Raw genomic sequence first — 27,433 nt, 5'->3', positions numbered from 1 at the left:
TGAAACTTGTCATTAAAGTGGCCTCGTTTAGGAGTTCTGTGCTCTCTCTAAGCTAAAAAAGACTGAATAGAGATATAGAAAAACAGCAAAAGCTACATGCATTTGTCATGTGGACGTGTAAATGATCAGCTGTCAACTCCTGTGGAATATCCTTAATATTTCACTGTGCAAAGCATGTTACAGACTTCATGCATAAAACAGGCAGACCAGGTTTTGTAAAGATGTTTTATTGAGGTACGCGGCCAACCAACGAATCTGGGAAACATCCAAACACATACTTAACATTTTGAAGTCTTTAAGGTGTAAACAGTAGATGCTACGTGAAATTAGACATAATTCATGATAGCACATTTTTAGATGAGTAAAATCAAACTTCCAGTTATGCTGTGACAACACATTCCCCCTGGAATATGTTTTCAGGAGTGTGGTATTGTTTATGCTGCTGTCTCTCTGCCAACAAGGACAAACCGTAAGTCCACCAGCTGAAGTACTTCATGGTGAATTGAAGTTGCAGTTGAAGTATTTTTAAATACAACATCTACAGTATTACTATCAAGGAGACACATCTACAAAATTACAGCTTATTCAAATGACTCAAAATAAAGTGCTACTCCCGTGATGACAAGAGAAGTTTTTAAAGGAAAAAAATCACAGCTTCTAAAGGCTTCCACAAAAAATGCAGACTAAAAGGAATCAGCTAGATCCTTGTGCTCTGAAAAGGATGGTTGAACTAAAATGTGCTTTAATTTATTATTCAAATGATGCAATCTGTCCTTCAGTTCTAGATTTCTTTCACATTCCTGATTTTCCACACGCAAACTCAGGGACAAGGACTTTTTAAAAAAAGAAGAAGATTTTAAATAAATAATGACTTAGTGCGTAGAACTCTAAGCAATCCGAAATGTACTGGTATTAAAAAATGGCTTGACTTTACGTCAGAACTGACCAGTCACATCAATAATATAAGGACAAAGGAGGCCAAACGGGGAGTGGAAGATGGAGATGACAGGCTGACATTTGATCAATGATGACTCGTGCACCCATGGGTACAACACTACCTGCATGTACACTGACTCATAATGGTTCAGCACTCGTGTCATCCCTTTCACTGCACAGCCTCCTACTCCTCCTGTTTTCCTGTGTCCCTCTAAGCTGTCAGTGAAACTCCTTGTCATGGTCAGAAGGAACCCCATTGTGCTGTTGTTTTTCAGGCAGACTGCCTACAGTTTTTTTCCTCTTGTTTCAAGCTCTAGTGAACATGTTAAAATTCTGGGCAACGCTTGCAACATCCCACTGAGGCTCTTCAGCAGGTCCCTGCAGAAACCGGCGGGTTTATGCCCACCGAGGTCTTTCATGCGAAAAACAGCAGAACACCTTCTGCCACTTGTAACTTCTAAACTTGGTAGATGTTGACATTTTTCTTCCTCAGTGCTCACGACAAGCTCCCAAACAACCCCCCTAGTCTTCCTAAAGAGATTTGCCTCCCTTTTAGCTTTGATTTCTTTTACCTGATCTGTTTGTAAAATAGTAACACAACAGAATAAGGACGGTAGACAAACACAGCTGTGTCTCAAAAGTGGACAGACATAATAATCTATAAAATTTTACTTAAAAGAAAGGAACAATTTTCAGGCAATTCCTGGGAGTTCATGTTTTTGTTTTAAGGATAGTCGAAAAGGTAAACTCTGAGTCTTTGGGTAGATAGTGATGATCACAGGGTTTGACAGACTTTCATACCAGAAATTAAAAGATGCTGGACAATTTTTATAGCATACTTTAATTGTCATTTCATAATGAAAAGAATCAGTTTTTGATTTTTGTGTGAAAAACCTCTTCTTTTTGCACTCTCAAATCATTGAGTGCAGTCGTAACTCAGCCAGAAACTACAGACAATTTTCAGATCTGGTGTATTCCTTTCATCCTATCCTGCCGTCTGTCTAAATGGCAGTAGCTTTCCATAGCTGGCAGTGGTTGTTCTTGGCAAGTGCCTATTGTTGTAGCAGTCTACACGAAGCTGATATCAGTCCCCAGGGCAGAGACCCTGAAATTAGCAGATAGGAATGAGACACACGGAGTGGGTAGAAACAAGAAAAGGACACTGATAGAAGCATCATGTTCCCATGAGAGGATTCAGCCTCCTCCCACGCTGGTAGACGTCTTTTTGATGAGGAAAAACTAAATCTGAGCTGGCATCCAGCAGACATTTTAAAGCATTTTTGACCACCCTTGTCTACTAAACATCGATTTATTGGCTTTGAAAAGATAAACCTACAAGAGAACTAGAGCAGGGCAATTGCATAACTGCCCCCTCCATTAAAGGCTTACAATCAACCAGCTGAGCTGGAAACCATGTGTTTATGAGGGGCTGTGGTTCCAGATCCTTGCAGAAGTGTGTATTATGTTTTTAGTTTTTCTGTGTTTGGCTGACCAGTTGGAGAAGCTGGAGCAGTTGTTTAGCCAGGGGAATGAGGCAGAAGAGGGGTAGTTTTAAAATGGGTGCATCCCTGGGGAAAGTAGATGTGGAAAGATGGTGGTCTGTGCACAAAGGTTCAAATCTCCTCTATGGAATCAGCTGGGACCAGCCCTTTCTTCTTTCCACTGCTCAGCTTTAGAAACACCTCACCCTCTTCTCGTTTCCCCACACAAATCTAAAAGCAGGAAACAGAAAATAAGATGCTTTGTTTTCTAAGAGGAAACTAGAATAAAAGATTATTTTTACCAATATAAAAACTGTTTTTAAAAGAACAAATAATAACAGACCTTAAAAAAATCTGAAAGTTATTGTGTAAACTGCCTACAGGTTTTTTACTTGTGACTAAGCACTATGAATTTTCTCTTTGTGTGTATATGAATAAAAATCAGTGGATGAAAACTGATTGAATGTGACCCTGAAGGTCAAAAAACAATGTGGGTTTTCTTTCTAACAGTCTATACAATCTGGAAATGATGAGCCTTATTCATAGCAAAGACAAACAGACATAGATAATGCTGGTGCCAATCCTTTGATCGCTCTCTAACCAGGATGCACCCCACTTCTCACACAGCGTGTACTGGATTTGGCTTCAGTCCCTTGAAACCCTTCACAGGACAGGTTTCATGAATTGAGAATTGGAATCCTATCATCAGTGTATGCTGGGTTGCCATAATAGCCTTTTGATGGTTACAATGAAAAAACGGTGAAGCTATCAACAAAAATAAATTAAGTCTCAAACCAGTATTCCACCATTAGTATACCTGGGATTCCCTCACAGCCATGTGTCCTCTCTCTCGGTTGCCGGGATTGCCCTGAATAACCCGCCACACTCTCTCTCCGGGTCGGACCCTTTGCACAAAGTTGGCAGGGAAAAAACCAACTTTGTCCCCACATTTACCCTGAGGAATGAACCAAAACAGTTCAGTCAGCATTTAAACTGTATCTGGATGCCAAGATAGCTGTCACAGATTCTTTAGATCTAGTTAATGAGATTGCGCAATGATAGCCTGATCTGCGCTTACTGGCCCACCAGACTGCACTCAACCCAAATTGTTAGCTGACAATCCAACTTGATTGTTTTTCTGATGGAAAATCTGGAGTTTCACTGCTCCACTGTTGTCAAGTTCAATCTTAAAAGAGGATTGTTGGAAATCTCTATATCAGGGGTCTCGAACTCCAGGCCTCAAGAGTCGGTGTCCTGCAGGTTTTAGATGTGTCCTTGATCCAACACAGCTAATTTAAATGGCTAAATTAGCTCCTCAACATGTCTTGAAGTTCTCCAGAGGCTGGTAATGAACTAATCATTTGATTCAGGTGTGGTGACCCAGGGTGAGATCTAAAACCTGCAGGACACCGGCTCTCGAGGACTAACGTTCCCTACCCCTGCTCTATATAATAAACTGCCTGGCCAAAAAACCCCAAAGTCTAATGCTCTAATATGTCATTGAACCACATTTAGCTTTAGCTTTGATCAGAATTAGAATCACTTTGTAAAAAACAAGGAATCTGTGATAGTGTCGTGCAAAAAACCCAAAAACAAACAGTAATGCAGATATAGAATGTATGATATTTACAGTACATATAATTATACGTCTCTATATAAATATTAAAAATAAATACACAGACTACCCACAGATATAGAGATGACAGCACGTATTCGCTCTGGCATCATTTTAATAAAGCCATGCAGTGTCACAATATCTATTTCCATCCAGAACGGTGTATTGATGACGGGAGAGTTGGATTTCTGTCTAAAGTATTCTCCAGAACATCCCAAAGATGCTCCGTGGGGTTAAAGTCTGGTCTCTTTGGTGACCAATCCATGTGTGAAAATCCATGCGTTTTCACACTTGGAATCCCATGAATCCTGGCATTATAATCTTGGATTAGGCCCATGTAGTTCATCACATGGAAAAATCCATTGAAATACCTGCTCGTTCAGTATATTCAGGGAGTCAGCTGACCTTCTGGACACTTAAAACTGCTGTACCTAGACCTGACCAACTGAAGCAACCCTAGCTATTAATGCTGACCTAACAGGCTTGTCTGGTAGACACTATACATGATGGATGCATCACTACATCCACCTCTCTTATTACCTTGATGCACCCATCAGTCTGGAACAGGGTCAACCTGAAGTCAAACCACATGACCCTTTTCCATTGCTGAACTCAATCTTTTTATTCTCTAGCAAATTGAAGCCTTTTTTTTCCTGATTAGCTCTGGTAAGTGGTTTTCCTAGGGCTGCTATTTAGTGCCAATCCCTTGAATTCTCTTCGTATTATGCATGTGGAATTGCAATTACTTTTGCTATTAAATATAGCCATGAGATGTACTGTTGATCTTTATTTGAGTTCACCAAACGTCAAAGTGACCTCTGACCACGATCGTTCAAGGTTTTTTTCCAACCACATCTCTTCCTTAGATGATAGTTGGTTTTAATAATGCATTGGACAGTTCTCAGCCCACTTTTAGTAGTTTCAGCAATATCCTTAGTTGTTTTTTTTGTCTTCTTGAAACAAAGTAACATCTTTGTTGCCAAAAAAACTGTTGCCAAAAACACATTATTCACTGCAGTAACTATCCAGTAGAAGGCAGACAGTATATTGTTAAAGCCTGTTTAAAGTCCCCCAAAATGAGTAATTTGGCACCAAATATTCATTCATACTAGTTTTAAACAGTTTTTCTCAGTGAAGACTGACTGATAAGAACTGAACACTTTTATATCTACCGCTTCCATCTCATAACAGCAAAGCCCAAATGAACTTTTAGTTATTTAGTAGTATAATTGAGCAGGCACCTTTATTGTTATACCATCATAAACAGAAATGAGAGAAACAACACTTTCTAAATTAAAATTCTGCCTCATGTAGTGGCAAATCATCCCATTTTTGCTGTTTGTATAAGAAGGATGAAACATTTGTTTTCCAGGTGCGCACACATAAACAACAGATTTCATCCCTTTCTTGCCAGTGATAACTGGGCATACCTCATTATGCAGCAATGTTTCACAGTTTAACACCCTCTGCCTCAGGTGTTGATGTGTTTATTGAAGTGATTCACAAACTATACATTAGTAATGAACAGATGATTCACAGATTATACATAATTTAAAGGTTTCTTGGAATGAATATGTTGATGTGCTGCTCCGCTTTGGGTTACGTAAGTTCAAGCGAAAACTATGCTCACAGAGTGTACGCTAAATCTGCACTCTGGATGCGTTTTCCTTCTTCGTGAACTGAAACACACGGGCGCACACACAAATGCACATTTATTTCCATTGGGAGTTAGTGAAGCTCATTACAGACTCAATATGGGCCTCTACGCGACTGCAACAGTAGCCAAGTTCATTATGTTAAACTCTTTTGGTAATTTTCAGAGGAAATTATGTTCTATTTTTGTCTGTGGCTCCTTACATGTTTGCGACAGGCAAAAATGGAGCAGGTGTTTTGCATTAAAAGCTTGGTTTAAAGACCTAATTTAACACATGCGCAGTATGAATGCATGTGCACACACATAAACACACACACACTTCTGAGAACTTGGGGAAAATAAAACACAGCACACACCAACATCACCAGGTATGCACCAACTAGCACACACAGATGTTTGCAAATGATTTATTACCCACCTTCCACCACTCCTCATTAGAGTCGTCAGTGACCTGCACCCGATCACCAGGACTAAAAGAGATAAGACAAGAGAGAAGATGGGAAAAAAGGGCATGAGAAGGGAGGTAATTGGGGTGGAGAGGAAAAAGAGACAGGGAGACAATAGAGGGAAACATGATGGGAAAGGCAACGGAGTAGGGGGGAAGAAAGGAGAGCTGATTGCAAGCACAAAATATTACAGTTATCTAACTACCACAGAAAGCTGTAGTGTACCCGTGGTAGCAACATTGTGGAGGTTAAAATTTGGGTGAGTCTTTGTGTCTCGCTGTAGAGGTGACAGAACAGCTGAAAACAAAGTCATGAGGTCTACATGAAATATAACTCTATAGTGTCTGCTGCAGCAATGAAGGCTAGGCCCGATCTGCAGCCAGCCTGGCCTGCATACTAATGATGCTACCAATTTTTGATGAGACTTCTCTACACATACACAGTATGCCCACTGTCCTAGATATACAGGGAGAAGCTGTCCCAATTGCATTTCGGTGCATTCTGCCTCCCGGATGTCTGCATTCACAGCTGCCCTATATGATCATGGTACACACACACACACACACACACACACACACACACACACACACACACACACACACACACACACACACACACACTACCATGTGAGTCATATTTCTTAGGTGACTGGTACAATTCTGCTCATGCAGCGTCTCAAAGGAGCGCAGTTAAATATTTAAATGCATCTTTTATAAAGGTTTTCGTGCCCTATATTGTCTATCTAACTAAGCATTTATATCTATATTGTATATTTCTAACAGCAGAATTAGACAACTTTAGCAGTTTCCTGGTAGTAATAGATAGTGGATAGTGGTTCTAACTTAACAATGCTAGTATTTTTATACCTTTACTGTTGCTATTTCAATTTTTAAATACTATATTTTACATGTACAATATTTCCTGACAATATGGAGGGCATCAGAAAGAGCAGATAGGTTTCTTTGTAAAAATCCTCACAATGCCTAGTGGTGAGATTAGCTGCTATTCAGTCTCAAAGAAATCTATGAAAAAAGCTACTCAGAGATGAAACGCAAGCCACTACATATGTATTATCATTGTAATAAGTACAAATGTTATCTAAATTCCATCCATTTCTGTCCATCTTTTCATTTTCTTTCAACCTCTCCCTTGAGAAGATGCCACAGCGGGTCATCTGCCTCCATCTCTCCATCACTACAACCATAAACCTTCTCTTTAGTCTTCCTCTTTCCCTCGTGCCTGACAGCTCCATATTCAAAATCCTTGGTCCAATATAACCAATATGCTGTTTTTCTTCTCTGTTCAAACCCTCTCAACCTTGTCTCCAAACTGCTCAACCTGAGCGTTCCCTCTGATATACTCTGATAATTTTCCCTCCATTCAGTCCAAACAAAAATGTTATCTTCAACTTTGCCACCTACAGCTTTTTTTTTTCTCTCTCTCAAAACTATACATCACAACAGGTTCACTCTTGCTGCTATCTGTCTGTCACAAATCCCTCCTGACACTTGTCTACACCCACTCCCGCTTCTTGAACTCTCTTTTTCACCTCTCTTGTCCACTGTCCATGACTTTGGATGGTTAACTCTAGGTATTTAAACTCATCCACCTTCACTACTTCCCTCTAATTCACACAGATATTCTGTCTTCCTTATCTCCGGATCATACCTCTACCTCTCTACCTCTGTCTTTCTCCTCCTCCCTACTCTTACTACAGATCACAATGTCATCTGTAAACATCATAATCCGTGGAGACTACTGTCTGACCTCATCTGTCTTAACCACTTATCCTAAAATGGTTGAAACCAGCTGGGGTGGAGCACATCCTGGCTGAAAGTGGGAAAGTGGCGGGGTACATCATGGACAGGTTGTCAGTCCTTACAAATCAAATCCAAATAAATGTAAATCCCCCCAAACCCACTCATTCTCATGTAAGCTGTGTGTTTGTGAGCCATTATAGTCAAACCACCTATACTCATCATCACTACAAATATAATACACACTGATTAGATAACTGAGATTCTGCCCACATAAAAATTATCTTTTTTTTAGGTGATTAAACTATCAAATTTCTGATAATAATTTTTGCAGAATTCATATCCATGTACTGGTTTGTTAAAACCGACCTGTCTGGAATATGGTACATGTTTTGACTTCTGCCATCCACAATGGTCTGATCTTACTTTCTTGTATTTGGGCTTTAACTTTGACAACAGCGCTCTGCTTTCTCCATCTGTTTTCTCTCTTTCTCTCTCTGATAATCTTCCGCTCTATGCCATTTCCTCTCATGCATGTCCTCCCTTTCATCTCTCAGTTGTTCAGTGTCTTTATCCCCTTCCCTGCTGGGAACACAGCTCAGTCACTAGTTCTGCGTGGGGACAGTGATGGGCTTTGAGTTTATAATTAGTCGTCCTTAAGGGCGCCCTGGCACCGTCCTTTGCAGATGGTGGGGACATTTTCATCCTGCAGGAACAACAGCCGAGGCAAAACACGAACAAAAACCGACCATATTTGCACACGCAATGCTAAAAAATGCAATTGCACACAAGCACTCCTGGACATGCACACGCATATAGCTATAAAAATCCTTGCACATAGTCAGGTTGTTTTGCTTTTACTCACTGTAGTTCCAGGTCATTTGGTTCCTGAGGCAGAAACTTGTAGAGCGCTACATAGGTGTGGATAGAGTGGACTTCAATGCGCTTGGGCACCTGGTTACAGGGAGATGCAGGAAGGGGAGGCAGTGAGACAGAAATACACGCTTGAGGAATAGAGCAACAAGGGATGAAAGTATGTACAGGTGGATTAAACAAAGCGGTACCTTCTCCTCTGCAGTCTGAGTTTGTTCGCTGCTCTCGTCTACCTCCTTTTCGATCTCTGGCTCGGGGATAGGATCATCTGGAATCAGCGAGAAAATGTCTTAAAAGTCGCTAATCACACACATAAGCACTCGTTTTATTGTTTTTGTTTTTGTTTTTTTACAAGCAGCCACAGTAATTCTCTCTCACGCACAGAAAGTTATGCGCGACACAACATCTGCATAGACACACATAGGCAAGGGCATGCAGCGCATGTGCATATCCACATACATCAAGGCACAGACACAGAGACGTCTTTACCCCCTGTCTCCTGAGTTAATTCTTCCTCCATGCTGGACTGTCTCTGTTGCCTCTCCTCTCCTCCCTCACCCTCAAATAAGAACATAGAGAGGAAGCAATAAAATATCAGCACCAGGAGGCCAGAGAGGATGCATTTGATAGTGGGTGACCTTGTTGTCAGTCAGTATGCTGGAAGTTCATGTATTCAACAGGTTTCAGAGATACCTGCGGTTCACAAAATGTGAACATTTTACATTTTAGCAAGCATGCACATTCTTTTCAGTGGAGAAGTTAGATGAGAAGCTTTCTATCAGTCTCAAACGTGTATAAACAGACAACATTTTGCAACATTTTGGTGAGGCGAGGTGTTTGGTCCAATGTTGAGCAGCAGTAAACATCTCTTGGCTGTTGCTTCATATTTGCTGCTTATAAGCCGTACACAGATCAGTCTCAAATATTTGTAGCTGAACTGTTACTTTCCGATATCGCAACATTTATTCAGGGTTTACAAGTTTGATTTAGATGGCTTGCAGCTGTTTTTCAGAGGATTCGGAGAGCTTTTTGAATTAGTCTCCATGTTTATATTATGACTAAAAAAGGTAGCTAAGAAGACAAGAATATTGTTATGTTAAAGATTTTCTTCCAATTTAATGGCTGTTCTGATAATACCTAATAAATCTGAATCTAAAGCATTCTTAAATGTATTAACTCTTAATAATTCAATAAAAAAAAACCATATGCACCCTTTACAAAATATGGCTTAACAAGGGAATGTCACTGTCAGTTCTCTTAATATAATAAGTAAGTTAGCTAACGGACCAGTGTTGTTTATTGTGTCAAACACACGGGACTGAACTGTCCTCTACCCCCACCCACAGGCCTATGATGTCATACCAAGCTGCGCGTTGGTGATTCTGACAAACTGCCAAAACTGGAGCGACTCATCTGTGCCAAGGACGTCCCGTAGCGCAAGGCGGCATACACAGGGTCTACTCGCATCCGCGGTGCCTCTGAAACCACACACAGACACGTAAATTATTCACTAAAAGACTATGGACACACTACAATCAGGGCTACACGCTGAGATTACACTGTACATCATGACTATTGTGCCTGTGCCAATCTGGAGGAACCAAGGGGTTTAAATATAACTGCTGTAACACAGTCAGTCCTGAACCAAAGTGGCCTACTTTAGATCTGCGAGGACAGCAGCCAAAAATTCAAAAGAAAATGAAGACATTCCAATGAATTAACATGCTTTGATTTATTTAACTTAGTGGCAAGAGATGTGTCTTAGTTTAATAGCTTTAACAGATGTGAAACTGTAGAAAGAGTAGAAAGGGAATAAGAGACGAAATGTAAAATATGGAAATCTTCTGAAAGTCTTCGCTGCTGCATTTCATGTAGACAGCAGTGCTTGGGTGCTATCACACTATTTCTGAAGTTGGGAATTAGATTTTTCAGCTCTTTCCCCATCCAGCTCAACAGAAGGAGGGTAGAGGGATTTTGCTGCAGGGCCAGATGTGTCTCAGTGTGCGTGTGCCTGTGCAGGATGGAGTTGAAATCACCTGTAGTTTCATACCAAAGTCATTTCTTCTGTATACAGAAGAAATTGTGCAGCAATGTGTTATTTAGTATGATTAAGTCAGGTATTTAGAGTCGATAAAGCTCATTACACTGACTGAAGAAGGTATTTCTGCAGAGAGAAGTTAATTGCAGATGAGTAAATGATGGGATGGGAAGCCAAGCTTAGAGACTCTACACTCCACTGCTCCATATAAATAATTATTATTTTTTAGATCCTTAAGGTTTCTTTTGAGACTGGAAGGAGAGTTTTTATGTAAAGTAGCTTCAGGTCTGTTTTTATTATAATGTTGTTAATTATCAGTTAACTGATAACATTCTGACCCGAGAATATCATCAGTATCAGGTTCTCTTTGGCAGATTTAACCTTAACATTTAAACAGAGAAATCCTTTTCACATTCATCACATATGAATCATCACTGCAAGACTGCAACGTAGACCGTTAAGTTCCCGCAACTAGCAGACTCATAAATGAGGTTTAATATGAGAACAGTAAATTGTGGCCAGGAGGTACTTGATGGGAAATTAAGGGGGTCTGTGAGTAAATACAAAATGAAAACTGTTGTCTGATATGAATGTGTGTAAACATTTTACCAAGCCTTTTGTTAGCATAATTATGAGCACACTGTGTAATGTGTGATTGTGAGCTTGGCAGGTTGCACTCTCAGCTGGCCCTGGCAAAGTCCCAGGCATCATGGTGCTGAGCTCGAGGTGATGATGGAGTTGTAGGTTCATTGTACCCTGACTCATGAGTACTACAAGCAAGTGACAGCATGGGGCGCTGACCCTGATGTGAGTCATGCATTACGGCAGATGACTGTGTCACGTTCAAAGGTGTTCTTCCAAAGGTATGACAAAGAAAAATGAAGCTGCATTTCAGCGGTGACCATAAAAGGAAGAACAAATTTAAGCACTTTGGTCCAGTGGTTGTAAAAGCAACTCGTACCACTATGATTTGGCCTTGAGCGGACAAACACTGACCTGAAAACTGATTAAAAATATAATTTTCTTTGAAATTTATTCCCAGCATTTGCTGAATGAAATAAGGTGGATGTTTGTGAATTTGGGGTTACCATCAATCAAAAAAGTGGGCAGCATTTCAATGTTTATGAATTTTTAAACATGCAACTGTGGTGCCTATCTAATAAATTAATCCTCTTCACCAGTCCAAGGATATACAGCACAACTCATAAACAGAGATATAAAAACATAAACATTAGAACTTATAAATATTTATTCACATACTTTCAGCGTAGAGACGGTCCATCACCTCCAAGTGAAACTGAATTTGTCTCCTTCTCTTTATCTTTTTCCACTTCACATTCGTCCGTTGCCAGGTGAGGTGAAGACATTTCTGTTTTTTATTACATTACAAGCAAAAGTGCAAAAAAAAAAAAAAATAGAAAAATCGAAAAGTAAAACCCAAAAGGCTGGACAAGAGCAACGTCACGAAACAAAAGCACAGGGACACAAGCAAACCCAACCAGCGGATTCACTCATACAACCACATGCACACTCGGACTGCGCTCACCTTGGCTTGGCTGAACTTCCTTGACGACAGCCAACTGGTCATTGACGAGCATTGGCGAGCTGAAGTTTCGCTTGAATGCTCCCGACTAATGGAGGGGAGAACAGAGCACAAGGGATTTTATAAGCTGCCATAACTTCTTGTTTATAGACTCAACACATAGCTCAACATATATCTCTTTGTAGTGCTATTTGAGCATTCATACAGAACACGTACAAAATGTAAGTGAAACAATTAACTGGGCTCACTTGCTCCAGGAAAGAACAAAATAAGCAAAGCCACGTATGAGCTCTCTCTGCTGCTAATCATGAACAATAAATTCACTCAACCACTACTTGTGGCCGCATGACTTAGACACAGACACGGACATGTGATTCTCCGTGTGTATGTGTCAGCACGACTGCAATTTCACACCGAATTAAGCACAGTGAGAGTTTCAGCTGAGATATCGGTTTGTCTTTGCCTTGACTTGCAAATGAGCCACTCACTTTGTCATATTATGTTGAAGAGAGAAACACTCAGCGGATCAAAGGCAATAAGTGGCTACCTTTGTTCTCCACAAACACACCCAGATTGTGCTCTGATGATATTTTAGCTTTCGCTGCCCTCATCATTCCCCTACCTTTCCCCCTCTCTGTTTGTGCACTGCTGTCAAACTGCACTGAGCTCTCTTCAGTACAGCGCTCTTAAAATTTTCCAAGTGGCTCTCAGAAGGTCTCGCCTCCTGCTGCATGCTAATGTCCTCTGCTTTACACTAGAGGATAAACACAAAAGCTGTGTCTGAAATCACTCCCAATTTTCTGCCTAGTGAATCATACTCACCTTCTACCATTGTCCTTCAAACAGTCATAATATGACATTTTTCATGATAACAAAAAAAAAATCCACATTGTAACATCTAACCGTTACGCCGCAAGTGTGCGAAATACTCTTTATGTAAGCAGTAGTAAAGAAAATTAAACATTGCTAATGATGGCCCTAAAAGGATGGTGCAATGATTAATTGTTTTATTTCAGTAGCATCAGCACTTCACAGCTTCAAAACAGCACTTTTCCTTCTGCCATATGCATCTGTGTTTTTTCAGCAATTTAACTGAAACTGCACATATGGTGAGCAAAAATGACTGCCTGCAGGTCAAGAGTGTTTCAGTGTTTATACGTGTGAGTCTGTGTGTTGATGTAATAAATGTGTTTGATGTGATACAATACTGATTCATCTGTGGGGTTTTTTTTTTCTTTCCCATTAACGCTGTACCTAAAGCTATTCTATTAAAAAAATTAAATTAATTGCAGAGTGCACAGGGTTTTGTGGTCAGGTTTTCAATTCATGCTTGTAATCCAAAGTGTGTTGGTAATATGACAAAACAATGATTGGAGTTGTGAAACTGAACATCAGATAACAAATCAGAAAATAAAATGTCAACCTCTTAACAATTTCCACATTTAGTCACTTCTTTGTTGCAAATGTGCGAGCATGTTGCAACATGACTCGAAAAATAAGGCCTTCCCTAAATGTCTTCTATGTTAATGAGGTCCACAGCATGAACACCTTGCATATTTCCAGTTAACGGGACTCTTGTAGTCCTACGGATCACTCTAGCTTTGCACTCTCCTGCTTTGATTAAGAGCAATGAGGAGATGCAATAAACTGCATATATGGAGGTTGTTTCATTGCCCCTCTGGGCCTCTATGCAGGCCTGTGAAAAACTAAGTAGAGCCCATGATTCAGTTGCTTGTGGAACCACCTTAAGCAGCAATAACTTGAAGTAATTGTTTTCCGTATGACTCTATTAGTATCTCGCATCCATGTGGAGAATTTTGTCTCACTCTTCTTTACAGTGTTGCTTCAGTTCATTGAGGTTTGCGGGCATTTGTTTGCGCACAGCTTTCTTATGGTTCCCTTAAGGTCTGGGCTGTGAATGGGCCACTGGAATGCTTTCATTCTTTTCTTTTTCAGCATTTCTGTTGTAGATTTGCTGCTGTGCTTGGGATCATTGGGATCATTGCTCTGTTGCGTGACCTAATTTCAGTCAGACAAGTGGCCTCACGTTTGACTCTGGAACACTGATATACGCGCGAGTTCATGGTTGAGTCAATAACTGCAAGGTGCCCAGGTGGCTTCAATGGCTACAAAACAAGCTGTTCACCACCATGCTTGATAGTGGGTTTGTGCTGATATATCCAATATATCAAATATAAGCCACGCTGCCATGTTGATTTTAGAGAGAATAGGCTTTATTGTGGCAATCTTCCAAAGAAGCCATACTTGTTCAGTCTTTTTCTAATTATACTGTCATGGAGTTGAACATTTAATGTGCTAACTGAGGCCTGTAGAGTCTGAGATGTAGTGCTTGTTTGTTTTTTTTTCGATTTTTTAAAATTTCTCTTGGAATGAATTTGCCGGATTTGCACTCATTGAAAAATTGCAGCTTTGTTTTAAACCCACCTGAATGTTCCAGACCAGCAAACTGCCAAGACTTCTTTTAAACCGCTTTATGGTGATTATCAGTTTATTAAGTACACTTAGTTTTCCACAGGACTACCCAGAGTCTCATGTCGGTGTGTCATTTGGCTGTATGTTAACACGTTTATTTCAATGAATCACTGAAATATTTGCTTTCTTGCCAAAAATGAACACGAGAAGTAATAAGTAGCCATTCTATTCTTGCAATCCAGACACAAACAAAGCCAATGCTACTTTTTTATGTTTCCTATTCATTTCACAGAAGAAGATGGTTTATCATAGCAATAGCCTGGCATGAAGTGCAATGGAAAAACATGAAAGCAACAATCACTTTCCACTGAAGAGTGCTAAATCAGGGAACAGAATCAGTTTAAAAGAGTTGAGCAGACCAAAGTGTGCAGTTAGTGACTATGCTCTCAGTGCTATAAATGAGGGCAACATCAAACTCTTGGTGTGTGTATTTCGCACCTTCCCATGACACGGCTGCTGCGATAGTTCTGAGGTGCACCACAGGTGAGCAGCCATCTTGCACGTTTTACACCGTAGAGCTTGTTTGGAGTTTCCTGCAGAGTGGGATAAAGAAGAGAGAATGAAAGCAGGGGACACTGACATTGAAGCAGTCACAAAAAGAAAAAAAAATCAGCAGGCGACAGATGTGCACTCGGCAGAAAGTGCTAACAGAACAAAGTGGCCCTTACATCATATGTGCAGGTTTTTCTCTGTTCAGGTGGAGAATGAAATCAAACCCTGTCCCAGTTTTATCAGGCTGGCACTGCAACCAGAGCTCACACTAACAGCTTCATAATGAACAGCTCTTCTTGCAAAACAACTTAAAGAGATTGGAAAGCAGCTGGACATATTTTAATTATAATCGATTTGGCATTGAGTAATTTACGTTTGTATTTTTAAGTGTTTGAGAGCTAAAGTCTCCTGAGACTCCAGTTGTTTTCTTCCCATTTGTTATATGTTTAGAAATCCTCTTTTCATGTTTTAGGGATTAAGGAGTTGAGTCGTTATTATCCTAGAAAACAAAGATCACTGATTTCTGAATTTGTCACAGATGGGGATTATATCGACAGGTCTGTATTAGAGCAGAAACAACAATCAAATAAATTGGGTTGCTCAAGAAAAATAGTGGTTTTAGAGAGAGAGATAAAATTAGTTTAACAGCTTATGAGAAAGAGGCTACACTTTGTTTCGGGACTGCAGAGATAAATCTAGAGCGAAGTGATGCGTTGCATAAATAAACCCACTAAGGATGCAACAATAAATTTTCAAAAAACTGCACAGGAGCAAACACGGGGGAGCAGGTTGGAGACTGTAATCAGTCACAGTGACAGGAAGTAGATTTAGCAGAAATACTAGAAGCTAGTAGCACTTAGAGGTGAACAAAAGCGCACATCTGCGCTAGAGCTATAGCAAAGTCCAGATCTAATTGAATGACTTAAATCGAGGAGAGAAAAAAGAAGGAAGCAGTGAGGTGAGATTTAAAAACTTCACTTTTCTCAGGAAATCATTATTATTTTGTTTATTTGTACCACTTGAGGTAATTGAGCACCTTAAATATGCTCGTTTTCTGTCTGATATGGAGCTGTATGAGAAGACTGACACCACATTTGTAGTCTCTGTGCTTTCAAATCTGCAAGGGTCTGCATGGATTTAAGTGAAGTAAATTTAATGGTGAGTGGAAAGTTCCACAATTGTCCAGATGCACTTGCCCACTTGCCTACTTCCAACTAGATTTGGAAAAAAAAAAGAAGTAAGACCAATTACTTGTCCAAATTTTCTTGCTTGTTCATATGACCAACTCTCTCATCTTTACAGGAAATTTAAAATCACATAAGTGGTAATAAATCATAGGTCCTGAATAATAATTTTACACAAAATTCAAAGTTTTTCATCTAAACTCTTCAGTCTTTAGTTTTCATGAGTAAGTGTATCACCAAAGACCATGTCCAGTGAGAATATCAGGCACCTTACCTACTATCATGTGCTTGCAATGCTGGCAGTTGGTGGGCTTTCGAAAGATGTGGTCCTGGAAACAGTGGGTAATCTGGGGTCGGGGAGGCTTGGCGGGGAGTGATGGAGAAAGGCTGAGTGAGGGCGAGTGGGAGGAGATGGAGGGGTTGGGACTGCGAGATGGTGAAATTGATGGTGACCGGTCACCAACAAGTGGGGAGCCAGGCATCAGAGGGGGGGACGGAGGCGGCGGGTCCGTGATGAAATCCTGGGGCAGGCGGGCATCGCTGTAGGACCTTTGGAAGAAGTTCTCCACGCTCTTACTGCGCATCATGGTCTTGAAGGACAATGAGCGTTTTAGTCTCTGGAGCTGCACCCACGGACACACATCGACAGACATAGGGACAAAGATAATGCATTAAAAATAAACACGAGATAAGCAAGAAGCAATAACAAATGTCCAATGTGCCCTCAAGACAGCACAGACAATATCCCGGAATCCATAAACATCACACTCTGTTCAGATCAGTACACCTTAGGGAAAGAAGTTGACTCATGTAAAGCAATATCACCTCATAAGGAAACAACACATTAATAAAAGAGCTGCCTGTCCCCTTCAGCGAGATCGAATTCATATTTTTAAAGGGGTGCTTGTGCTTTTGGTTGAACAAGATAAGCTTTTTCTTATGTGTATAAATTGTACTGGCTTAGTGGTAGTGACAGAAGGACTCTTGTGATAAAACGAAACAAGAGTTTATTCAGCCCGATCATCTATCAACAACCCATCACCAGGGCCCTTAAAGTGAGCGCTGGCTCCACTAAAGAGGCCACACGGTTGCAGTGAGCACAAGTGGTTCAACTCACACACCAACAACATGTGTGAATACACACAGGTAAAGGGTTATTATGCAGCACCCAGACTTTTATTACAGAATAATGGTGCTTTATGTACAACGTGTAGTTTGGCATCATGAAAAAAGCAAGGACTACCCTGAAAAGAGCATTGTCTGGACTGTAAAAATAGCTGCTTTAAAGCCTGTACATATTGTATTATTAAGCATCAATATGCAGCAAGGTCCCCCTGTAGATCTGCAAGTTGCCTATGCCATCGAAGCTAATGGAAACCCATATCAGTACAGATCTTCTGAAGTTCTTTACAAAAGATAAAGAAAGTTGATTAGGAAGATTAGGAAAATGAGAAATAAGTGTGGCAATTCATATCTGCAAACATTCATGAAAAATGCATGCCAATGCAGTATAAGAGATAAAATCCAGATGCTTTAATATTATAACAAGCTTGAAAGTCAGTATGTGGTATGGTCCGAGCTCTCTTACACTAGTTTTCTTGTCATTTCTTTAAGTATTTTTCAGGAAATGTTTCTCTGGGCTTTTTTAAGGACGTTTGAAGCTCTTCTTTGGATGTTGGCTGCCTTTGGTTCCATTCTCACTCAAGATGATCCCACTCTGTTTCAGTAATGTTAATATCCAGGTTCTGGGGAGGCCAATCCATGACTAGTGGTGCTCCAATGTTTGTTTTTCTGTCCAAGTATAGTTTTACTGCATTGGCAGTGTGCATTGGATGCATCTCTCAGGTACTCTGTCAGGTCTTTGCTTTCTTCAGGACTTTGTGTTCATCTTCTGTAGAAAGCTTTCAGAACTGACATTTTTTCTTTTTTTCTTGTCATGCTTTCTCAGGTTTTTTTAAGGACAATCTACACAGGAAGCAGAAATATTTTAAATTTTGGCTAATCGCTATTTGGAAATCACCTTGTTGTTAGAAAAATACAACTTTATGTTTGTCAAACTGTGTCATTTTTAGCATTTTTCATGGACTCAAATAAAGAAATGGAATAAAATTACACTTGTTTTGTGTTTTGTAATAGGCCGATAGTAACAAAGTGCCTAAAGATACAATTTAAAATTAGTTCATTGCTAAGTTGTCTGTTATGTCTAGACAACACTGGATCATACCTTGAGTTTGTGCTTGAATGATTCATAGTTCAGTGTTAAATGGCTTAACAAGTAAAAAACACTCCTATGAAAATGGTCAGGTACTACCACTGGGCAAAAAATGAGTAAAAAAGCAGCCAGTGTCCCAAGACATGTTTGAAAGGCTGCCAGAAAGCATAGACAGGAAAATTACAGAGTTCAGTTCTTTATAGTGTGCTGTCAACACCATATGTGCTGGATGGTACCTCTCCTCACTAAGTTGGAGAAGTGTCTTTTATTTCCAAAAAGAATATCACATTTTGACTGGTCACACAAGAAAACAGGTTTCTTTTTTTGCCTCAGTATAGCTTAAATTCCCCAGAGATGGTTGCAGCATTCCTGGATCATATTTACAATTTATTCTTTGTATGGTAGAGTGTTAACTTGGATTTGTGGATTTCTCTGCCCACACAGCCTTTGCCTGAGTCATGAACCTCTGCCCATCTTTGCTTCTGAGACACTCATCCTGGACGCTCCTTTTTATACCCAATCATTTTTCTGGCCGGTTACCAGTTAACTTTTTAACAGCTTTTGCAGGAACACTGTTACATTAGGTGTAATAACCAAACCAGTTCTTTAAGTTCAGTGCATTTCAAAATCTTAAGAGTCAAATGATAAAACATCACATCAACAGGCATCACATCAGTTATCTACAGAATACCTAACATTGATTGACTAGATAAATGAATGGTTCCTGACATTTGCCTCCAGCTCTATGTACGGTTGATGATGCTAGTTTCCCAGGGGACAGGCAGACATTTGTTACAATGACATGCGATGGAAGGGGTAACGCTGTGTGAGGGTGTGGTCACGTCGCAAGGAAAGAACGGATGAACACAGACAGACGAGGAGACAGATCATCAGCAGGCTACATACACTCTGCGCACATGCTCTGTCTGTCTGTGCTCATTCTGCTCAGCACCAAACATAATCACTTAACAGGGACATGTTGTTTACAGCTCTGTGAGTCTGGGAATAAGCTATGAAGACAGTTTGTCTATTTGACTGTGTGTCTGTGTGTGTGAGGAACACATCGATGCAGCGCAAAAGAAACAAAACTGTAGGAGTGTAACTGAATGTACATTTGCACACTCCATATGCTTCCTCTGTGAAATTATTTCCCTTCATTAGATTACATTGATGAAGATTAGGTACGCTGTGGACTACTACAATTCATTATATCTCTGTTAGACATCTCTGAGCACCGAAGGGTGTTATTCTTATCTTTATTTTTTAGAACTTTGAAATAAAGTACGCCGCTTTGTAACCAACTGCTTCGTTAAATACATATAATCTGGGCAAGGACATTTTGCAGGATTTGCATTTCTTAGCTTCTGGTTGGGGATTTAGGGTTTCTTATTGTAAGCTGAATCGCTGCAAGTGTTCGTTCACCTATTTATGGCAGCTTCTTGACACACAAGTGTTGTTAGCTGCAGGAAATGTGCAGCATGTCTTCTATGATGCTTATAGATGCATGTTCACAGGCGGGTAGCCTGGATGCAGGCAATTAGTGCGTTGGATATGTCCATGTGTTTTCTGGGTTTCACTGAACTATGCACCACAGTGATCCTAATGCATAACTTAAAACTTTCAGTTTGGGAGATTCAGTTCAATTCAATTTTATTTATACAGCGCCAAATCACAACATCAGCTGCCTCAAGGCGCTTTATATTGTAAAGTAGACCCTCTAATAATACATAGAGGGAAAAAAACCCAACAATCATATCACCCTCTATGAGCAAGCACTTTGGTGACACTGGAAAGGAAAACCTCCCTTTTAACAGGAAGTAACCTCTGGCAGAACCAGGCTTAGGCAGAGGTAGCCATCTGCCCTGACCAGTTGGGGTGAGGGGAGGAAGACAAGACAAGAGACATGGTGTGGAAGAGAGCCAGAGATTAATAACAAGTAATGATTTATTGCAGAGAGGTCTAAAGCCAGAGATGCCTTTTGCTTTGTTGCGTGTGATCTTATTCTAGTCAGATTAAAAATGTTAAAAAAGTTGTCATGTAAGGATGAACAAGCATCTAATTTATGCTTACCAAATAAATAATGATTAACATCTAATGATCTGTTCTCGAATTGCATTAGTAATTCATTTTTTTAATGAGGGGTAAAATAAATTTGGTGTTGAAGCAGGTACAGCAAAACCCACATGTTTGCAACCTGGTAATATTTTCTCAATAATGACTTACTAATGTAAGCAAAATGATTCATGAAACATTACGACTTATAAACTATATAATGGGGTGGAATATATTTTTAATGATGTTAACAGTACAAAGTTGTTTTGACTTCATATTTTATGTGCAGCATCACAGCCTTGAGCAGAGCTCTTTCAATCAGAGTGGCTGAGTGCTGGCATAACAGCTCCAGCTATAGAGCACATGTCTCAATTACAGCTAATCTAATCATCTGTCAGTGTGCGGGTCTGAAAAGCATTCCCGTTTTCTTCCATTTGAACATTATCTGAAAGAATAATCCTTCTGACTCAAGGCCGATGTGACATCAAGTATGATGTGGAGCTTCACTGCACATTCATGTGCACCACCGCACATGAGGTGAGATGCTGATATCGATGAGTCAGAAGCGATATATGCCACACTTTAGTCCCAGATTTATAGCTGATTATTTATTGATTATTCCTTTTATGAAAATCCCTGTGACCTGCAACGGGACCTGCCTCAGTCTTCTGTCACTTCTTCCCCAACTGCACTTCTCCAAGTAATACTCAACCCGTTTCAGCTTAAAAAGACGCATTTGGATCAAGTCTTGCCTGCTAATGTTCCTCCCTCAACGTTTTTTGTGACTCATACATGACTAATAATGTGATGCAAAATGCAAAATATTGCACAGATTTACACACATCTGCAGAGTCAGTCTTCTTTGAGCAGCTCCTATCTCACTGCTGCAAAGCAGACTGACGAGCTGTCTCAGCAGACCTGTAAAAGCCCACAATTTTCACATCTTCGATCCGTATTACAACAGACCTCTGCCTTTCTCACATGTTGCCAGCATAAATGTACAAAATCAATTCTCCACAGCGGAACAGCGAGGATTGACTAGTCATAATTCAATGATAAGACTTTTATGTCACTCGAATACCGCCATAAAAATTTAATGGGGCCAGTCTGAGATATTTATGGGATGCTCCAGTCTGCCCAGAGGTCAAGACTCAACAACAAAGCCTTTGTCCCACTGGGAATATGAGGATAATATAGGCACTCTGGAATTTGGTGAGATGGTCTGAGTGGGGCCTGCATCACATGTTTTCAGTGTTTAGAAATGTAACACCAGTAGGATTACTATAAGTCAAAACTCTATAGGTGTGCAAGGGTGTGTGTGTGTGTGTGGGGGGGGGGGGGGGTTACTTATTCCCTTTCTTCCCCATCACTCCTGAAGTGTGCCAATTTTCTGCTCTGCCATCAGCAGTAGTAAAGAGAACGTGCTGCACGGATTGGAAAAAACAGTTACTGCAATTGATCCATGCCTTAAGTCAAAACCAGCATTCAAGTCTATATGACCTTAAATCAATATTTTAATTTGTCTACCCTTGAATTTCCACTTTAATCACTCCAGCTAGTTGCGCTATAAAAAACGAGGTACATTTCTTTTCTTTTTTTTTTGCAATGATGCACGTCATAGTGACTGACCTTGTTCTAAGTGAGGATATTTCAGCCTTAAGAAGGATAACCGAGTTATAACTGCGCTCTGAAAGACACAGTCTCCTGGCTCCCTCCAATTCTAGGTCATCAGCAGAATATGTCATTTCAGAGGAAACTGTCACCATCAAATACCAGGTACATGGATTTCAGCATATAATTATTTTCACTGTGTGGCTTCAACTCTTCTCCGACAGTTGTAACCGAACAAACGCGAAGATTTTACTAAAGTGAAACACAACAGCGGGAAAAAGAATCACATAGAATAAAAATATGAGCGAGCAGCTGTATTTATGATTACAAGGAGCACATGTGGAGCGGTTTTATGTCCCAACATTTCTCGGGTTGATCGAAATTTCTTATTATGCATGGCATCCTGGCAAATTCCTGCTCTCAGTGCATGAGAAAAGATGCATAATCACAGGCTGCCTCCTACGTTCTGCTACTATCACACATGCATGTACACACCGTCAATCATTTACACACACACACACACACAATCACTTTCAAGGACTGTTTAACAGCAGAGATGATCTCTGTGGAATAGCAGTGTGGAGTATCTTTTGTGCTCCTGTAGGTTTCTAGTGTCCAGTATTTCAGCATCTCACACTTTTCCTTGTAGTGTCACATTAATAAACATCACAGCAGTGAAGGTGTTACACTGATTAAAGACGACCTTGGCCCACTTCAGCTTCCTGATTTGACTTACTTACCTGCTCACATCTATCTGATCTGTGTCATATCCCCTTCTGAAGAAAAAGCCAAAAGTGTGAGCGTCACTTTAAAGATGTTTGTACATCCGAAATATAGCGAAAACACCAGAAATCATGCACCTGCTAGATGATTAGGAAGAGTTCAACCTGAATGGCAGTAATGACTATGGCCTGTGTGAACATGAGCAGGTGCACATGATAAAACCTGCTTGCTTTATGACAAATGATGACTGCTGTATCCATCAAAAGTGATGCAGTGAAATGTTCTCTCCCATTCGATGCTGTCTTTGATGTCTTCGATGCTGTCTTCACAGCAACCACTCCTTTATCCTTAAATGAATTAAAAGAGATGTCGATAAAGACGGTGCTTTTTCTTAGAACCATCTACATTACAGAGGTGTTTATTACCACCTGGGGTAAAAACCCAAATCCATTTTCTTTTAGTCTGACCATGAAGTTTGCGGTTTGGGTGGTAATTTCAGTTAAATGTCTCAATAGTTTTTTTATGGATTGAAATTTGGCACAACTTAAATTTTTTCCATCAGGATAAATTGGTGACTAATAATGTAGTAGCACCATTAATAGAGCCTACTGCACTTCTGTTTAGTGCTGCTCCAGTACCACTGCTGAATTTAGTAAATAGTGCTTAACGTGCACACTTGCATCACCTTTTTGAGTGTACCAGTTTTTACACAACCACTAGCTAGACTGGAGGCTCTATTTCTTTCTTTCTTTTATTATTATTTTGGTTTTAAATACTGCTTTAATTACAATCCTGACGACTCTGATATTACAACTAACTGGTTGTAATTTAATCGAGACCAAGACTATTTAATCAAGACTATTTTAGTATAAGAACACATAATAGGCTACTATTTAAAACACACTTCCTGGTTGTCTGTTCCCAGTTGATGTTTTGGACAAAGTGAAAACAAGGTGATACAGCTCAGCCTTGTTAAACTGCCTTTTCCTGAATAGCCAAAAGAAAAAAAAAGTTTTTTGGACGTTTCAACGTAAAAAGAAAGCCATCCATTACAAAAAGATACATTTGAATGTAAGCTCTTTAAGATTAATTGTAACTTAGCTTTGAAACTGAGACAGTTCAGCTTCACTGTAGGGAAAGCCAGTCACCTTTCATCTCTCAGTCAGCTGCATATGTGTGTGTGTGTGTTGTGCGCTCACATCCATTTAAGAGGGTTTAATGAAGAATGCGAAGTGGACACACGGATGGATTGTGGGAGTTGTAATTACTCAGCAGGCAAGCTGACAAACAAGTATATCAACCAAAAACATGTTTACGCCTTTATATCTCTGCGCTCAGACATCATCCTGTGTGTTCATCCAGGAGAGAAGATGTTTACCTGTGCACCTCCATCACAGAAAAAGCTCCCAAAGCATCAACAGCCCAGAGAGATCAAACTGCTCTGCACAAAAAGAGCAACACTATAGGCTGATGACTGCTACTCGGGCATCTAATTGGCTCCACCACTCACATTTCTGCCAGGCTTGGCAATACACTACAGATTATTGTTGGGAGCTGGAGAGAGAGACTGCGCTTCCTCTTCTCATAATCTTCTGGCACTGTTTTCCTCTGTTCTTGATTTACGATATCCATCTTTGGTGGGATTTTGCTGCTGGTGGATTTTGGGGAGCATCTGTTACCTCTTTCGTTTCCTCCCTGTCATTGTTGTCTAATAAAAACCATCACGGACACATGACTATGTGTCTGATTAGATTCCTTCAAAAATGTCACCCTGTAGCTGTGTATTTTTATGTGAGGAACAGCCTCCAGAGCCAAGCTGACAAAAACTCTGCATTTTTACTTTGACACTTCAATGGCCAGGTATTTAATTCATTCGAAAGGATGAGTTCCTCTAGCATAAAGGTTGATGGTTAATTTTGAATCTATCCCACACCACAGAGAACTCAATAGATTGAAAGACCAAAGGCAGATGATCAAACTGATGGGTTTTTTTTTTTTATTATAGAGGGCTGTGACACGATGAAGCCAGAGCGAACCGGTGAATCATTTGAATACCAATCAGTCCAGCTTGGAACAGGCTCACACCCAGTTTTCACCAGTAGCAGCTGGTGAGAAGAGGAGAGCTGGAGTAGAACGCCTGGAGTAAGTGGTGTTAAAATTGCTTGTAACAACGTCAACTTGTATGCTTTCAAAGAGGACATCAAACATTTAGATGAAGCACAGAGGCAGTCTGAGGCTGGTGAAGTATGTGACTGTGCTGCACGGAGTGTCACTTTCCTCCAAACATGTCAGCAGCGTGCATGTGTTTGTGTGTGGGTGGCATAAAGAGTCATAGGGTAGATTTGACTTAGGGAAAGTTGTATCAAGCTGGTTGATCTTATGTGTCCTTCCATTAAGAAGCAGACATCGGGAAAGCTTCCACAGCTTGGAGGGCAGCCCCAAATCTTTGTTTATATAGCTGAGTGAACAAATTAAATGGATTCATAAAGACACTCTGAAAGGGCATTTGTATCTTAGACATGCACACTAGTAGCTGTGTATATGACAGACACAAAATTCACATAAGCAAATGCAGCGTCTTATTTATTGCAATATAAACTTGCTGCCAGCATAGAAGAAACAGCGTGAGTGCTGCAATGTCCGCAAAAAAACTGCAGCTCATCAAAAAAGAAGCAAATTAAAATAACAAATGGACAAAAGCATTAAACACTTCCATTATTACATGTTGGTTTTGCTGCCTAATAGTCATTAAAAACACACACTTGAACCCTTTTGTGTGCGCCTGCTTCTAATGGATTTTGACAGAAAGAGAGACACGGGGAGACAGTATGACATCACACCTGACGTGTGAGGTTACATCTATAGTGACGCAGTCGTGATGAATACTACTGCAATTGTGTTGTTATTAGTATTACATAAACGGTGGAGATGCAGGTGGAGAAAACCATCAAAGGAGAAGAATACACTTAAAATGAATAAAATAAGTCTTCTTATTAATAGTTCAGTGTGTGCATTTAACTACTCAGCAAAGTCACTCACTTATGTCTACTGATACTGTTCTTTTTCGATTCGTTAGGCACAAATGCGTGTATGTTATGATCTGTATGGCATCTGAAAAAGAACCAAACTCCAAATTTAGGTACTTGCCTTGGAAGTCACTGGTTGGATGGGCATATTGCTTGGAGAGCGCTGGAGCTCCGAGTCGCACTCCATCTCATTGTTTTCGGTCATAATTGGTGTAGAAGTGGGAAGCGTCGTTCGAGACACAAACAGTAAAAGTTTTAACTCCTCAAATAGAGTCCAGTCGGTAGAAGATTTCCGGATTTAGCCATTTAAAAGACTGACAAAGTGTGACAGATCCACATCAGAGGGATTTGTGCGCGCCTCAGGGCCACCGACTCCACAAAACACGTTTCTGGGTTTATTATGATCTGTGAGAACAGGTTATAAATTCACCAGCTGTTAATATCTCATTTATGCCACGTGAGGATGGGTATTCAGGAAACGGCTGAACCTTGCGTGTGGGTAGTCTTTTGTGTCGCCCGCTGACGCGCACCGGAAAGCTCCAATGTGGCACAATTCCTCCGTCCTCCAGGTGCAAATACGGCTCAAATCAGCAAAAAATGTCGCTGTGTGACTATGAGAATGTCAGCGAAATAAAATCATATCCAAATCGTCATCAGCTTGTGTTCTGGAGGAACTCGCTAGGTGTAAATCCAAAGCGAACTGTGTCCTTCACCGCTGCACAGACTTAAATTTAAGCGCATTCTGAGGCACGCCTTTCCATGCGTCTGAGGCGCATGATTGGGGCATTTTTATTTGTTACAACTCTACCGGGATTCATTTAGTCTAAATCAAGACTGACGGCGGAAGCTTATTCAAAACCCAAATATACATTAGCTTAAAATTTTCTCTGTTCTGGAGTAAAAGCAAGAGCAGCACTTCATTCTGCTGCTCGGATTTTGCGTCTTGAGTGTGTGTGTGTGTGTGTGTGTGTGTGTGTGTGTGTGTGTCAGAGCTGCTGTTTAATTCTATGCGCCTCCATGGTGCAGCCATAGACGCGTAGTTACAAATAGTAAGTGTGATTACATACAGTAACTCACAGACACGGATATCTTTTAAAAATATATTGTGATTTTAAGGCTATACATTAGATAGACATGCAAAAAGGAATTAAGAAGCCACAAGAACACACAAGACGCTAGAGAGCCTTCTGCTGCTTGATTAAGCAGTGAATCAGAGCAGGCATCTTCCTCTTCAGAAGAAGAGCAATGAGTATAGGCTGAGCTGTGTTAGAATTATTCGGAGTTTTAGAGAAACTAT

At 40.3% G+C, this 27,433-nt stretch overlaps 1 protein-coding gene across 2 annotated transcripts; it reads right to left on the bottom strand.

The window, feature by feature from the left end:
* Positions 1-206: 206 nt before the first annotated feature.
* On the bottom strand, positions 207-26,825 carry LOC309704105 (SH3 and cysteine-rich domain-containing protein 2-like). Of its 2 annotated transcripts, XM_082529079.1 has the most exons (11): positions 26,258-26,825; positions 16,787-17,135; positions 15,275-15,369; positions 12,347-12,431; positions 10,125-10,240; positions 9,252-9,321; positions 8,954-9,030; positions 8,755-8,843; positions 6,105-6,156; positions 3,235-3,372; positions 207-2,648 (listed from the first exon to the last, which is right to left on the bottom strand). In XM_082529079.1, the coding sequence occupies exons 1-11, from the start codon at positions 26,339-26,341 to the stop codon at positions 2,550-2,552; spliced, it is 1,254 nt and encodes a 417-aa protein (XP_082385205.1). In that variant the 5' UTR covers positions 26,342-26,825; the 3' UTR covers positions 207-2,549. The 2 variants fall into 2 exon arrangements, with proteins under 2 accessions (XP_082385205.1, XP_082385206.1); XM_082529080.1 differs by lacking the exons at positions 9,252-9,321; positions 10,125-10,240.
* Positions 26,826-27,433: the final 608 nt, after the last annotated feature.

This window comes from Aulonocara stuartgranti (genome assembly GCF_965226115.1).
Source record: "Aulonocara stuartgranti genome assembly, chromosome: 4".
Taxonomy (NCBI): domain Eukaryota; kingdom Metazoa; phylum Chordata; class Actinopteri; order Cichliformes; family Cichlidae; genus Aulonocara; species Aulonocara stuartgranti.
This window is presented reverse-complemented; position numbering and strand designations above follow the sequence as displayed.

Bases quoted from the DNA above. Each gene is read 5' to 3' on its own strand.
- LOC309704105 (XM_082529079.1), bottom strand. From the start codon at position 26,341: ATGACCGAAAACAATGAGATGGAGTGCGACTCGGAGCTCCAGCGCTCT. The intron at 12,432-15,274 runs GTGCGAAATACA...CCCCTCCATTAG, and splicing joins AGCAGCCGTGTCATGGGAAG to TCGGGAGCATTCAAGCGAAA. The intron at 2,649-3,234 runs GTATACTAATGG...TCCTGCTTTTAG, and splicing joins TGGCTGTGAGGGAATCCCAG to ATTTGTGTGGGGAAACGAGA.